General features: G+C 45.3%; 1 protein-coding gene across 1 annotated transcript in view; it reads left to right on the forward strand.

Moving 5' to 3' along the window:
- The window catches only part of LOC140736168 (annexin A4-like), a 145,194-nt gene that overhangs the window by 23,744 nt on the left and 104,671 nt on the right, over nucleotides 1–16,779 (forward strand). The window contains exon 2 of the mRNA XM_073062033.1: nucleotides 5,164–5,213. Within this exon, the coding sequence (XP_072918134.1) occupies nucleotides 5,205–5,213 (9 nt within the window). The 5' untranslated portion in view covers nucleotides 5,164–5,204. The remainder of the gene's footprint in view (nucleotides 1–5,163; nucleotides 5,214–16,779) is intronic.

Raw genomic sequence — 16,779 nt, forward strand, 5'->3', positions numbered from 1 at the left:
CAAGTGCAGATTTTGGTTTAACCATCAACTGTTTAAAAAAAAAGTATGGTAATATCAAAACAGCAGGATACTCCCAACTGCCAATTGTACATCAGTAACCAAGAGATTGAACAAAAGTCCAGCTTTAATTACCTTGGTAGTTTTTTTTCAAGTCAAGTCACTTTTATTGTCATTTCGACCATAACAGTACATAGTAAAAATGAGACAACGTTTTTCAGGACCATGGTGTTACATTACACAGTACAAAAACTAGACTGAGCTAGGTAAAAAAAAACAACACAGAGAAAAAAACAACTACACGAGACTACAGACCTACCCAGGACTGCATAAAGTGCACAAAACAGTGCAGGCATTACAATAAATAATAAACAAGACAATAGGGCAGTAAGGTGTTAGTCCAGGCTGTGGGTATTGAGGAGCCTGATAGCTTGAAGGAAGAAACTGTTACATAGTCTGGTCGTTAGAGCCCGACTGCTTCGGTGCCTTTTCCCAGACGACAGGAGGGAGAAGAGTTTGTATGAGGGGTGCGTGGGGTCCTTCATAATGCTGTTTCCTTTGCGGATGCAGCGTGTACTGTAAATGTCCGTGATGGCGGGAAGAGAGACCCTGATGACCTTCTCAGTTGATCTCACTATCCGCTGCAGGGTCTTGCGATCCGAGATGGTGCCATTTCCAAACCAGGCAGTGATGCAGCTGCTCAGGATGCTCTCGATATAACCCCTGTAGAATGTGATGAGGATGGAGGGTGGGAGATGGACTTTCCTCAGCCTTCACAGAAAGTATAGACACTGCTGGGCTTTCTTTGCTGTGCAGCTGGTGTTGAGGGACCAAGTGAGATTCTCCGCCAGGTGAAGACCAAGAAATTTGGTGCACTTAACGATCTTTACCAAGGAGCCGTTGATGTTCAGCAGGGAGTGGTCGCTCCGTGCCCTCCTGAAGTCAATAACCATCTCTTTTGTTTTGTTCGCATTCAGAGACAGGTTGTTGGCTCTGCACCAGTCTGTTAGCCACTGCACCTCCTCTCTAAACTGACTCATCGTTCTTGCTGATGAGACCCACCACAGTCGTGTCATCGGCGAACTTCAAGATGTGGTTTGAGCTGTGTGTTGCAGCACAGTCGTGGGTCAGCAGAGTGAACAGCAGTGGACTGAGCATACAGCCCTGAGGGGCCCCCGTGCTCAGTGTGATGGTGTTGGAGATGCTGCTCCTGATTATATCACAGCATGCTAGAAGTAAAGTAGAAATAAACAGATTTGCCATTGCCAAAACCAACTTCCAGAAAATGAAACCCATTCTTACCAACAGACACATTTCTATGACACTGGCTTGCCCACAGAAGGCAAAGAGTGGTTGTAGATGGGTCATATTCTGTATGGAGGTCAGTTAACAGTGGAGTGCCTCAGGGATCTGTTCTGGGGCCCTTGCTCTTCATGATTTTTATAAATGACATTGATGAGGAAGTGGAGGGATGGGTTAGTAAGTTTGCTGATGACATAAAGGTTGGGGGTGTTGTGGATGGTGTGGAGGACTGTCAGAGATTACAGCGGGACATTGATAGGATGCAAAACTGGGCTGAGAAGTGGCAGATGACGTTCAACCCAGATAAGTGTGAAGTGGTTCATTTTGGTCAGTCAAATATGATGGCAGAATATAGTATTAATGGTAAGACTCTTGGCAGTGTGGAGGATCAGAGGGATCTTGTGGTCCGAGTCCATAAGACGCTCAAAGCAGCTGAGCAGGTTGACTCTGTGGTTAAAAAGGCATATGGTGTATTGGCCTTCATCAATCATGCAATTGAATTTAGGAGCCGAGAGGTAATGTTGCAGCTATATAGGACCCTAGTCAGACCCCACTTGGAGAACTGTGCTCAGTTCTGGTCGCCTCACTACAGGAAGGATGTGGGAGTCACAGAAAGGGTGCAGAAAAGAATTACAAGAATGTTGCCTGGATTGGGGAGCATGCCTTATGAGAATAGGGTGAGTGAACTTGGCCTTTTCTCCTTGGAGTGACAGAGGATGAGAGGTTACCTGATAGAGGTGTATAAGATGATGAGAGGCATTGATCATGTGGATAGAGGCTTTTTTCCAGGGCTGAAATGGTTACCACAAGAGGACACAGGTTTAAGGTACTGGGGAGTGGGTACAGAGGAGATGTCAGGGGTATGTTTTTTACTCAGTGGTGAGTCCATGGAATGGGCTGCTGGCAATGGTAGTGGAGGCAGATACAATAGGGTCTTTTAAGAGGCTTTTAGATAGTTACATGGAACTTAGTAAAATAGAGGGCTTAAGGTAAGCCTAGTAATTTCTAAGGTAGGGATGTGTTCGGCACAACTTTGTGGGCTGAAGGACTTGTATTATGCTGTAGGTTTTCTATGTTTCTATGACAACAAGGCTTAGGCTACATCTGGTCAATCTTGTTGTATGCTTCTGAAGCATGGACTATAACATCAGAACACCAAAGAAACTTAGAAGCAACAGAAATGTGGTTTCTTAGAAGAATGCTGAAAATATCATGTAGAGATAGGGTAACTAATGAAGAACTCCAACGTGCCTATACAAAAAGATCTTTAATGAGAACATTAAATGAGAGGAAACTTAATTTCCTGGGCCATGTCATCAGAAAGGGAGAAATAGAGTGCCTTGTATTACAAGGCCATATGCCTGGGAAACACGGAAGAGGAAGGCAAAGAAGAAAATATATGGACAATGTGAAAGAACTAACAGATTTAAGTGTGCGAGATACCATTGACGCTGTGAGGGATCATTCGATATGGACAGCCATGATTGCCCACACATGAAGAAGACGGTAAAAAGACTTCAAATTTGTATTGATGAACAGTGGAGAACATTCTGACTGGCTGTGTCACCTGGTATGGAGGCTCCATCATGCAGGATTGCAAGGGGCTGCAGGGAGTTGTAAATTTAGCCACTCCATCCCCACCATCAAAGATATCTTCAAGAGGTGGGGCCTCAAGAAGGTGGCATCTAACATTAACAACACACAAAATGCTGGAGGAACACAGCAGGCCAGGCAGCATCTAGGAAAAGAATACAGTCCAGGAATGAAAGGGTTATCATACAAGGAACATTTGATGGCACTGGGTCAGTACTTGCTGGAATTCAGAAAGGTTGGGGGAGATCTCATTGAAACCTTTCGAATGTTGAAAGGCCTAGACAGAATAGATGTGAAAAGGATGTTTCCCATGATGGGAGAGTCTAGGACAAGAGGGCACAGCCTCAAGATAGAGGGGTACCCTTTCAAAACAGAGATGCAGAGAAATGTCTTTAGCCAAAGGATGGTGAATTTGTTGGAATTTGTTGCCACATGCAGCTGTGGAGGCCAGGTTGTTGCGGTTATTTAAGGCAGAGATTGATAGGTTCATGATTGGACATGGTGTCAAAGGTTATGGGGAGAAGGTTGGGAACTGGGGTTGAGGAGATTTTTTTTAAAAAAAGGATCAACCATGATTGAATGGCGGAGCAGACTTGATGGGCCAGAGAGCCTAATTTTGTTCCTATGTCTGATGGTCTTATGAAACCCTTCGGCAGGATTGGCATCTATCATTAAGGACCTTTACCAACCAGGACATGCTTTCTTCTCATTACTACCATCAAAGAGCCTGAAGATCCACACTCAATGATTCAGAAATAGTTTCTTCCCATCTGGTCCATAAACACTACCTCATTATTCCTTTTTCTGCCCTGTATTTCTCTTGTAATTTATAGTAATAATTTTACATGTTTGCACTGAACTACTGCCATAAAACTACAAATGTCATGCCATGTAGGTCAGTGAAAATAAACCTGATTCTTAATGATCCTCTATCATGACAAATGAGTGGTTAAAAATGGCAAATTATTGACAACATAGCATAGAAGGGGGAGAGGTAGTTATGAAATGTATTAGATGATCTAATGTGCAAACTACTAATGTGCCCTGAGTTGGCCAGTATGGAAACATTGGACCACCATGTATGGATGTACTGTAATTTACTAATTCAGCTAATGACACCTTCCAGTGTCGCTCCAATCTCTGCAATATCCCTGTGCCTATTTATGAGCCTCTTCACCAGCACTGGCAGTGCATTTCAGACACCCACCACTGTGTCTTATGTTTAAAATTGTACTTGCCTCTTCTTTGAACTGTCTGATACCAGAGAGCACTTTAAATGCATGCCCTCTGGTATTAGACATTTCAACCATTGGGTAAAGATACAAACTGTCTACTTTATCTATACTGCTTATAATTTGATAAATTTCTAAAAGTTCCCTCCAACCTCTGCTGCTCCAAAGAAAGCACACCTTATTTGTCCAACTTCTCTTTAAAGCACAAGTTCTCTAATCCAGGCAGTATCTTGTAAACCTCTTCTGCACCCTCTGCATAGCCCTCCACCCACTATCCTTCTATAATGCAGCCCCCCAGAATTGACTGCATTACTCCAGATACCACTTAGCCAGAGTTATTTATAAGCTGCCACATAATTTCCTGAGTTTTGAACTTAATCCCTCTACTAAAAAAGCAAGCATGTCATATATTTTCTTTACTGCCCTATTGACGTGCATTACATGGCCAGTTTCAGGGACCTATAGAGTTGGACACCAAGGTCCCACTGTACAACAGATCTATAGATGTGGCCCCCATGATTCCTTCATTCATCAATGTTATGGATTTGGACCCCAAGATCCTTGTGTACATCAATATTCTCACCCAGTAAAATACTTTGGGAATGTCGCCACTGTTCTGAAGCAGAAATTGTGCAACTTTCTTCTTTGTGTGATGTGGATCAGAATTTTTGGTGATATCAATTGGGGATCAAAATTCTCTAGGAGAGCTCAAATAAATCCACTTCACTTTGAATAGTTCCATGATATTTTCACATTCCCCTCCCAAGAAGACTGTCAAGTCCTTGTCCTGTCTGATAGAAGCACTGAGAAACACTATTCTATAAGTTGGCACCTGAGTCTTCAGAGTGGAACTTGGAACTTGTAATCTTCTACCCTCAGCTGAATGTACTGTCCAGTGAACAACAGATGGCAATGAAAGTCTTCCATTGTCTCTTTCCCCCAATCATCAATCTACAAGCATTACTAAATACTGTGAATATAGGTTTTGTTAAGAATTTCTCGTCATTAATTTCATTTCTGTTTTTGTTTTCGGCAACAGGTAGATCATTTCCTCCACTTGAAGTGTTGTATTCTGTTCCCATGGCAGCTGTAAGTATTCTAATGTTTGAGCACCATTGCCTCCCACCCCGGCCTATATACTGAATTGTCCATTGTCTCCTTGTAAACTAAAGTTGATTGTAATGAGATTGGTAAGACACAAGTGTTTCATTGACTTGATGTCTCACTGTTTGGAGTTTAATCACTTGTTTGGTATGCTGTAAAATACTCTCAGTAAGGAAATTCATTGTTCAAACATGGTACTGGTTGGTGTGGAGCTCCAACCTTGGTCCTGCTATTGATTCCTATTAATAAAGTAAATCTTCAACAAAAGCAGTAAATGACATACAATGAGGATCAATAACTGGGCTGTTAAAGGTTTATGGGTTGTCAAACAAGTGTATATCCTTAATTTTGGAGAGTATTCGTACATTAATAGAACTGTAAAGATTACAGTTTTAAAAATCTGACTTTGAATGCCTATTAAATTTTGATGCAAAGTCTTGTTCTGTTTTTATTTTGTAAATATTAACATCTTGGGCCAACAGTTTTGCATGTAGAGTGATACTTTCACTATCTGTCTCATCGGGACCAGGTTAGATCCTCAAATATCTTGACACCCAGGAACTTGAATTTGCTCACTTTCTCCACTTCTGATCTCTGAGGATTGGTTCATGTTCTCTTGTCTTGCCCTTCTTGAAGTCCACAATCAGCTCTTTGGTCTCACTGATGTTGAGTTCAAGGTCGTTGCTGCAGTATCACTCAACTAGCTGGTATATCTCGCTCTTGTACGCCCTCATGTCTCCATGTAAGATTCTGCTATCAATGATTGCATCATCGGCAACTTTATTGATGGTATTGAGGTATACCTATCCACAGAGTCATGGGTGTAGAGAGAGTAGAGCAGTGGGCTAAGCATATACCCCTGAGGTGCACCAGTGTTGATCGTCAGCGAGGAGTAGGTATTACCAATCCGCACAGATTGTGGTCTTCCAGTTAGGAAGTTGAGGATCCAGTTGCAGAGGGACGTACAGAGGACCAAGTTCTGCAGCTTATTGATCATGTTAAATTCTGAGTTATAGTCAATCAACAGCATCCTGACATGGGTGTATTGTCCAGGTGATCTAAGGCTGTGTGAAGAGCCATTGAGATTGTGTCTGCCATAGACCTGTTGTGGCGATAGGCAAATTGCAGTGGCTCCAGATCCTTGCCGAGGCAGGAGTTCATTCTAGCCATGACCAACCTATCAAAGCATTTTATCACCGTAGATGTGAGTGCTACTAGATGATAGATCACACTACTCTTCTTGGGTACTGGTATAATTGTTCTGACTGTAGCTGTGAAAAGTTGAAGATGTCCCTGAATACTGCTGCCAGTTGATTTGCACAAGTTTTCAGAGCCTTACCAGGTACTCCATTAGGGCCTGCCACCTTGTGAGGGTTTTACCCTCCAGAAAGACAGCCTGATATTGGCCTCTGAGACCAAGATCACAGGGTCACTGGGTGCAACAGGGATCTTCACAGCTACAGGTGTATACTCCCTTTCAAAATGGGCATAGAAGACATGCAGTTCATCTGGTGGTGAAGCTTCGCTGCCATTCATGATGTTGGGTTTCACTTTGGTAGGAAGTAATGTCCTGCAAACCCTGCCAGAGTTGGATGCCTACGCACTGCAGGACAAAAACATGAAAATAAAATATTATAACTTGCTGGCTTTTGGTTTGGGAATGTTCAGCAGTTATAATATTTTGTATTCATGCTTTTGTCCAGCAGTGTGTGGTCACCTGTTTGATATGTATCTGTTAATGAAGGCTGATACTGACTCTTGTTAAATGACTAATTTGTGTGTCTTGCATCAGCCTCTCCAGAGAGAAGTCATATGTGAACTGCAGGTCAAGCAGTTAGTTTTATTAACTATTGTCTGAGTGCAAATCTCTGCTTTATAACTTTAAAAACAGGAACATTATTGTTTTTTTCCAGCTGCTTAGTAGGTGTTAGCAATTCTATTTGCAAGCCATGCTTTTGGAGTTACATTCTGAGTTATCAATCAAATTAACTTTGAGTAATATGGAAGCAATAGATTGCTGAGGAATGGTAGAAAATTTGTTTTTAGCTATTTGAGTAATAAAACTGGAATTCTCATCCCAAAAGGAGGCACATTTAACTCCAAAATGATCTTGATCAGGTACTGGTTTCCATCTGTACAGTCACATCCAATTCCATAGAGCTCCACTGGAGATGAAATGTTAATTCATGGCATGTGTTACCTTGATTATTCCAATACTTCTGACTCCTTGTCCCTTCTTTACTGAGTAGTAGTTTAAGCAGTAGTTTGCAGACATCCTGCTATCATCCCTTCAGTTACATAAGGTGCTTGTGAGAAACTTTGAAGTACCATCAGCATCTACATTCTAACTTTGTTCAGGTGAGCTACAAAACTTCCCTGCCCACAAATTTGCTAATCACTTGTTTGGTTTAATAAGACAGTCATAAGTGCAGAGCTGACCCACTGAGTTGCCTATTCTATAATAATCTAATTCACCGCTATCGCACAGCCTATACTAATCCCATTTGCCGAAGTCTGTCCTACACCGATCCTGCCTGAGAAACGATTTGGATCCACTCAAATTTCACTCAACCCTGCAACATCTGGACAGCAAAGATTTTAGAGAGGGAGGGAGAGCAGCCAAATCTCTTGGTACATTTTGGTACAAATGACATGGAAAGGAAAAGCAACTAGGTTCTGAATTTAGAGAGCTAGGCAGAAAGATGAGAAGCAGGACTTCCAGGATAGTAATTTCTGGATTGCTGCCTGTGCTATGTGCTAGTGAGGGTAGAAACAGGATGATTTGGCAGATAAATACACAGCTGAGAAGCTGGTGCAGGGGGCCATGCTTCAGGATCACTGGGATCTCTTCTGAGGAGGTATGACCTGTACAAAAAGGACTGGTTGCACCCGAACCCAAAGGGGACCGATATTCTCATGGGCAGGTTTGTTCAAGCTGATGGGGAAGGTTTAGACTAATTTAGCACAAGGGTGGGAATGGGAATGAAGGGACTCAGGATAGAATGGAAGGTAAAAAAGCAAAGATAGCATGGAGTTAGGCTATCAGGAAGGGCAGGCAAATGATAGGGAAAAAATACAGCCAGCTGGGTAAGTATCAGTGAATTAGAACCATAGAACATTACAGCACAGAAACAGGCCTTTTGGCCCTTCTTGGCTGTGCCGAACCATTTTTCTGCCTAGTCCCACTGACCTGCACCTAGACCATATCCCTCTATACCCCTCTCATCCATGTACCTGTCCAAGTTTTTCTTAAGTGTTAAAAGTGAGTGCGCATTTATCACTTCATTATTAGGGATGAAAAATCAAAAAGGGTAGCAAATACAGTATTATTTCAATACACGGAGTACAAGAAATAAGGTGGTGACCTTGTTGCACTATTATAGATTGTCAGGTATGATGTGGCCATCACTGAATCATGGCAGAAGGATGGTTGTAGATGAGAGCTAAATGTCCAAGGTTACACATTGTATCAGAGGGATAGAAGGTAGGTAGAGAGAGCGGTGTTCCTCTGCTGGTAAAGAATGGCCTCATCAGTAGAAAGATGTGACATAGGATTGGAAGATGTTGAATCCCTTTGGGTTGAGTTAAGAAATTGCAAGGGCAAAAGGACTTGCAGTTATATCGGAGAAAGATAGGTTCTTGATTAGCCAGGGCATCAAATGGGGAGAAGGCAGAGGAGTGGGGATGACTGGAAGAATAGGAACAGCCCATGATTGAATGGTAGAGCAGATTTGATGGGCCAAATAGCCTACTTCTGTTCCTATATCTTATGGTCTTATGGATCCTAAGGGCTGTTATATACAGGCCCCCCCAACAGTAAGTGGGATGTAGACCATAATTACAAAAGGAAATAGAAAAGGCATGTTAAAAGGGCAATTTGATGATGGTTATGGGAGATTTTAACATGCAGGTTGATTGGGGGGAAATCAAGTTGGTAATGGATCTCGAGAGTGAGTTTGTTGAATATTTACGAGATGGTTTTTTAGAACAGTTTGTCATTGAGCTTATTAGGAGATCAGCTATACCGGATTGGGTGTTTTGTAATGAACCGGAGGCAGTTAGGGAGCTTAAGGTAAAAGAACCCCAAAGACGCAGTGATCACAATATGATTGTGTTCAACTTGAAATTTGATAGGGAGATATTGAAGTCTGACATAGTGGCATTTCAATTGATTAAAGGAAATTACAGTAGTCAAGTTGCTTTTATTGTCATTTCAACCATAACTGCTGGTACAGTACACAGTAAAAACAAAACAACGTTCTTCCAGGACTGTGGTGCTACATGAAACAGCACAAAACTACATTAGACTTCAGAGCTACACAAAACTACATAAAGCACACAAAACAGTGCAAAACTGTACAATTATTAATAAACAAGACAATGGGCACAGGTAGGGCAAATTACAATATAATAAATGATGTAAATGTAAACAATGTTTTAGCAGGAATTGAAAAAGAAATGAGCAAAAATTGCAAAGGGAGTGGAGTGGTGTTCAGTTGAGTGTATGTGCGTGTCTAAGTTGGTGTCAGTTAGTGTCAGTCAGTTGGTGTAAGTTAGTGTGGCACAATGCCAAGTGGTTAAGGCAACGGTCTAGTGATCTGAAGGTCACTAGTTTGAGCCTTAGCTGAGGCAGAGTGTTGTGTCCTTGAGCAAAGCACTTAACCACACATAGCTCTGCAACGACACTGGTGCCAAGCTGTATGGGTCCAAATGCCCTTCCCTTGGACAACATTGGTGGCGTGGAGAGTGGAGACTTGCAGCATGTGCAACTGCAGGTCTTCCATACAACCTTGCCCAGGCCTCAGTCATCATCGAAAATTGATGGACAGCCAAAGAAGTTGGTGTCAGACTTGACTCTGGGAATTCAGGAGTCTAAAGGCTTGGGGGAAGAAACTGTTACACAGTCTGGTTGTGAGATCCCAAATGCTTCAGTACCTTTTGCCAGATGGCAGGAGGGAAAAGAGTTTGTATGAGGGATGTATGAGAGTCCCACAGTCCTGCAAAGTAGATTGGGAGAAGCTGCTGGCAGGCATGACAGCAGACCAGCAATGTCGTCAGTTTCTGAGGCAAATGAGGAAGGGGCAAGACAGATGTATTCCAAAAATGAAGAAATACTCAAGTGGTAAATTAGTATATCCATGGCTAACAAGGGAAGTCAAAACTAATACGGAAAAAAAGAGGGCAAAAATTTACGGGAAGATAAAGGATTGGAAAGCTTTTAAAAACCTACAGACAACAACTAAAAGAATCATTAGAAGGGAAAAGATTAAATATGAAAGAAAGTGAGCAAACAATATCAAAGAGGATAGTAAAAGCTTTTTCAAGCATGAAAAATATAAAATAAGAGAGATAACAGTGGATATAGGACCACCAGAAAATGAGGCCGGAGAAATAATAATGGGGCAAAGGAGATGTCAGATGAACTAAATGAGTATTTTGCTTCTTTCTTCACCGTGAAAGACACTAGCTGCCAGATATTGTAGTGTGTGGAAGGAAGAGAAGTGTTGCTACAAGGAAGAAAATGGTGAAAATGCTGAAAGACCTAAGGGTATACAAGTCACCTGGACCACATAAACTGCATCCTAGGGTTCTGAAAGTGTTAGCATTGGAGAGTGTGGAGGCATTAGCAATGATCTTTCAAAGATCATTGGCCTCTGTCATTGTCCCAAAGGACTGGAAAATTGCAAATATCACTCCACACTTTAAGAAAGGAAGAAGACAGGAAAGAGGAAGTTATAGGTAGCCTAGCCTGGGTGGTTGGGAAGATGTTGGAGTCAATTTTTAAGGATGAGCTTATGGAGTACTTGGTGATACAGAACAAGATAGGACAAAGTCAGCAAGGTTTTCTTAAGTGAAAATCTTGCTGATGAATCTGTTGGAATTCTTTGAGGAGATTACAAGTAGGATAGATAAAGGGGATGCAGTGGATGTTGTACACTTTGTATATTTGGGCATTCAGAAGACCTTTGAAAAGGTGCCACACATGAGGCTACTTACCAAGTTAAGAGCCCCTACTATTACAGGAAAGTTACTGGCATGGTTAGAGCATTGGCTGATTGGTAGGAGGCGGTGAGTGAAAATAAAAGGATCCTCTTCTGGTTTGCTGCCAATGACTATGGTGTTCCTCGGGTCAATGCTGGGACCACTTTTTGTGCTGTATATCATTGATTTGGATGATGAAATAGATGGCTTTGTTGCCAAGTTTGCAGATGATATGAAGATAGGTGGAGGGCAGGTAGTGTTGAGGAAACGAGTAGGCTGCATAAAGACAGATTAGGAGAATGAGCAAGAAATTGGCAAATGAAATACAATGTTGGAAATTGCATGGTCGTGCTGACTATTTTCTCAACCAGGAGAAAATCCAAAAATCTGAGATTCAAAGGGACTTGGGCGACCTTGTGCAGACTAACCAAAGTCTTAACTTACAGGTAGAGTCAGTAGTGAGGAAGGCAAATACAATGTTAGCATTCATTTCTAGAGGTCTAGAATACAAGAACAGGGATGTGATGCTGAGGTACTGATGAGGCCTCACCTTGAATATTGTGAACAGTTTTGGGCTCCTTATCTAAGAAAAGATGTGTTGGCATCATTGAGGGTCCAGAGGAGGTTCACAAGGATGAATCTGGGATTGAAAGGGTTATCATACAAGGAACATTTGATGGCTCTGGGTCTATACTTGCTGGAATTTGGAAGGATGGTGGGAAGGATCTTATTGAAAACTTTTAATGATTGAAAGGCCTACACAGAGTAGATGTGGAAAGGATGTTTCCCATGGTAGAGGAGTCTAGCACAAGAGGGCACAGCCTCACAACACAGGGGCATCAATTTAAAACAGACATGCAGAGAAATTTCTTTTGCCAGAGGACGGTGAATTGTGTAATGTGTTACCACATGCAGCTGTGGAGGCCAGGTCATTGGGTGTATTTAAGGCAGAGCTTGACAGGTTCTTGATTGGACATGGCATCAAAGGTTATGAGGATAAGGCCACTGAATAGGGTTCAGGAGGGGGGGAAAAAAGGATCAGCCATGATTGAATAGTGGAGCAGACTCAATGCACAAGTGGCCTAATTCTGCTCCTATGTCTTATTATCTTCTGGTTATGGTAATTTGGTCTTGCATCTGATGCTCTTTATTGACTATAGTTCAGCATTCAATACTATCATCCTCTCAAAACTAATCAATAAGGTTCAAAACCTTGGCCTCAATACCTCCTTGTGCAATTTTGATTTCCTCACTTACAGACCCTAGTCAGTTCAGATTGGCAACATCTCCACAATCCCCATCAGCACAGGTGCACCACAATAGATAGATACTTTATTGATTCCAAGGGAAATACAGTCTCACAATATAATTACAAATGTAACACTTACCCAACAGGCTGGTTTATGTCTAGGGGAAAAGGAGATCCAGCCACTCACCAACCCCACCTCCCGTACACGCAGGTGCTGTGAGAATCAAGTTTATGCCGTGCATATACACACACAATATCAAACTCACATCAAATACCGTTATGGAATACACTTTAAAGATTTTACTAAAACCAAAAGCGTACTATGCAATACAGTATATATGAAGGAAAAGAAAATAAAGTAAAAGGCACCAACTTATCAAAGTTCAGTCAGTTTAGTGCACATCGTTGGAGCTCAACCATCGAACCATTCGACCCCTTGTCACTTTCCTCCGACCTCCACGTCCTCGCACCTGGGACCACCCCAGTGGTCGACCGAGCAGTGCAGCGTACGTCCACCTTCCTCGGCGTCTCCTTCCCGCCTCCCCTGAAAAGATTACAAAACCCCCAAGCTCCCAGCCTCACAAGACAAAATAACATTCCCCATTGGTTAAAAAATTAATACAATCCCCATATCAGCAAGTCCAAAGCTAAACAACTGCGAGAGAAAACACTTATCAAACATAAAAGCATTCCTACTCTAGCAAACCAAAGAAGCCATTTTGATTAACATGCTGATGCACCATCAATAACTCACGCCGAGACTTAGGAAGTGAGATATCGGCTTTTATTGACTGAAGAACAACACTACATCCTGGGGAAAATGAGGGAGAGCAGCAGGCCACAGTCGCCTTTATACAGGGGTCTGTGGGAGGAGCCACGGGTAGTCAGCAGGGTCTTGGGAGGAGCCACAGGAGCAGTCAGACAGGTATATCTAGTTCACCACATTCACCCCCCCTTTGTTTAAAAAAAATTCCCAAGCATATTTACAGGTTAAGTCGATCAGGTGGTCGAATCGTTCGCTGCGATCTACGTAGCTCCGGCTGCAATTGCACAGGAGCCGGAGGTGATGACGGCACAGGTGCCGGAGGTGGTGTGTGCTCCGAAGGCGGAGAGTGGGTTAATTCTGTCCCAACAGGAGGTGTCAGGGATCCCTCGCGTGTGAGCGAGGGCCCTGGAACAGACGCATACGGAGTCTGTGTGGGGCACGGTGCGCGCGGAGTCACCTCGGGTACAGGGTGCATAGTTACCGTGGAGTGCTCGGGGTAGTGGTCTGCTGCTCCGGCGGGCGCCAGGTCGCGGACAGAGACCGTGTCCTCCCGCCCATCAGGCAAGACCACGTAGGCATACTGGGGATTAGCATGCAGGAGGTGAACCTTCTCGACCAGTGGTGAGTACTTATTACTCCTCGCATGTTTACGCAGCAGCACTGGCCCCGGGGACGTCAGCCAAACTGGCAGGGTGGTCCCAGTGACAGACTTCCTGGGAAAAGAGAATAAGCGTTCGTGAGGGGTGGCATTAGTGGACGTACACAACAGGGAGCGGAGAGAGTGGAGTGCCTCAGGGAGGACCTCCTGCCATCGGGAGACCGGCAACCCTTGTGACTTAAGGGCTAAAAGTATGGCCTTCCACACTGTGGCATTCTCCCTCTCCACCTGGCCATTCCCCCGGGGATTATAACTCGTGGTGCGACTAGTAGCTATGCCCCTAGCAAGCAGGAACCGGCGCAACTCGTCACTCATAAAGGAGGACCCTCTATCACTGTGGACATAGCAGGGATATCCGAACAGTGTGAAGAGCTGGCGCAGGACTTTTATGACCGACGTGGTAGTAGTGTCGGGGCAGGGAACGGCAAAGGGGAATCGCGAGTACTCGTCAATAATACTGAGAAAGTAGACATTGCGGTCGGTGGAGGGAAGGGGGCCCTTAAAGTCAATACTCAGTCGCTCAAAAGGGCGGGTGGCCTTGACAAGCTGCGCAGTGTCAGGACGGTAGAAGTGCGGTTTGCACTCAGCGCAAATCTGGCAGTCCCTGGTCATCGTCCTGATGTCCTCCAGGGAGTACGGCAGGTTCCGGGCTTTAATGAAGTGATAAAACCGGGTGACCCCCGGGTGGCAAAGTTGGGCATGAAGGGCATACAGCTGGTCGAGCTGGGCACTAGCACACGGTCCCCGGGATAGGGCATCAGACGGTTCATTGAGCCTGCCAGGCCAGTACAGGATATCGTAAGTATAGGTGGAGAGTTCCATTCTCCATCGCAAAATTTTATCATTTTTGATTTTGCCCCGCTGTTGGCTGCTGAACATGAACGCAACCGAGCGCTGGTCGGTCAGCAAGGTGAACCTTCTGCCGGCGAGATAGTGCCTCCAGTGCCGAATAGCTTCCACTATGGCTTGGGCTTCTTTCTCCACCGTGGAGTGCCGAAGTTCAGAGCCTTGAAGGGTACGAGAAAAAAACGCCACTGGCCTGCCTTCCTGATTGAGGGTAGCAGCCAGCGCGACGTCAGAGGCGTCACTCTCTACTTGGAAGGGAATGGTCTCGTCTACCGCATGCATCGTTGCTTTGGCAATGTCCCCTTTAATGCAGCTGAAGGCCGCGCGGGCCTCGGCAGAGAGGGGAAAGGTGGTAGACTTGACCAGGGGGCGGGCCTTGTCTGCGTAATGGGGAACCCATTGGGCGTAATAGGAAAAAAAAACCAGGCACCGCCGGAGGGCCTTGAGAGTAGTGGGAAGAGGGAGTTCTAACAGGGGGCGCATACGGTTGGGGTCAGGGCCAATGACCCCGTTCTCCACGACATACCCAAGGATAGCGAGTCGTGTGGTTCTGAACGCACACTTGTCCTTGTTATAAGTGAGGTTCAAAGCATCGGCCACCTGGAAAAAACGTTGGAGGTTGGCGTCATGGTCCGACCAGTCGCGACCACAGATGGTGATGTTATCTAGATAGGGAAATGTGGCCGTCAGTTTGTACTGGTCCACCATCCGGTCCATCTCCCTCTGGAAGACCGAGACCCCATTTGTGACACCAAATGGGACGCACAGAAAGTGATAGAGCCTGCCACCCGCCTCGAAGGCGGTGTAGGGGCGGTCCTCTGGGCGGATGGGGAGCTGGTGATAAGCGGATTTCAGATCAATTGTCGAGTACACCTTGTACTGAGCTATCTGGTTGACCATATCCGCGATGCGGGGTAGGGGGTACGCGTCAAGCTGCGTGAATCTATTGATGGTCTGGCTGTAGTCCACAACCATCCTATTTTTCTGCCCAGTCCGAACAACGACCACCTGGGACCGCCATGGGCTTGTGCTTGGCTCAATGATTCCCTCCCTGAGCAGCCGCTGCACCTCTGAATGAATAAAGGCCTTGTCCCCCGCACTGTACCTCCGACTTTTAGTTGCCACAGGTTTACAGTCGGGGGTCAGGTTGGTGAACAGCGATGGGGGAGGGATCTTGAGGGTGGAGAGGTTGCAAATAGTGTCAGCAGCACAGCTATCGACATGGTGCTGGGCGGGATGTGGGGTTCGGGGTGTATGTGCGTGTGGTAACGGAGTATATGGCGAAGTCCCACCAAACTGAGGATTCCTGACAGTGAGTGGTGGGTGGGGCCCGTCATATGCCATAGTCACACTTTCGAGATGGCTCTGGAAGTCCAGCCCCAATAGCACAGGTGCGCACAGCCGAGGCATGACCAGGAACGCAAAGTTCCGATATTCTGTGCCCTGCACCACCAATGTCGCTACACAACCCACCCGGATGTCTGTGGAATGCGACCCTGAAGCCAAGGTGATCTTCTGACGGACCGGCCGTGTCACGAGTCCGCAGCGTTTCACTGTGGCCGGGTCAATAAAACTCTCAGTGCTGCCCGTGTCAAACAGGCAGCTAGTCCTGTGCCCCTCCACCAGGATGTCCATCATCGACCTTGCGAGCTGGTGCGGGGCGCTTTGATCGAGGGTCACGGAAGCCAGCGTAGAACGGGGCGTGTCGGGGGCGGGGCCTGGTGACGCCGGCAAAGTTGGCCGCTCACATCCGGGCATGCAAGATGGCGAGGCGGGGGCGGGGCCTGGTGACGCCGGCAAAGATGGTTGTCCACATCCGGTCATGCAAAATGGCGGCCCCCAGGTCGCAGACGCAGCGCTGCTCGACCCCGGGCGCGGTTTAGATTTACAGACCTTGGCGAAATGGCCCTTCTTCCCGCAGCTGGAACACGTCGCTTCGCGCGCCGGGCAGCTGTCCCTGGCATGTTTCAGAAGCCCACAAAAGTAACAGAGTTTCATACCTGGCAAATTCGTGGGGTTTGAGATACCGCGACTGGCAGCGGCGTTGGCG

This window comes from Hemitrygon akajei, chromosome 1 (genome assembly GCF_048418815.1).
Source record: "Hemitrygon akajei chromosome 1, sHemAka1.3, whole genome shotgun sequence".
NCBI classification, from domain to species: domain Eukaryota; kingdom Metazoa; phylum Chordata; class Chondrichthyes; order Myliobatiformes; family Dasyatidae; genus Hemitrygon; species Hemitrygon akajei.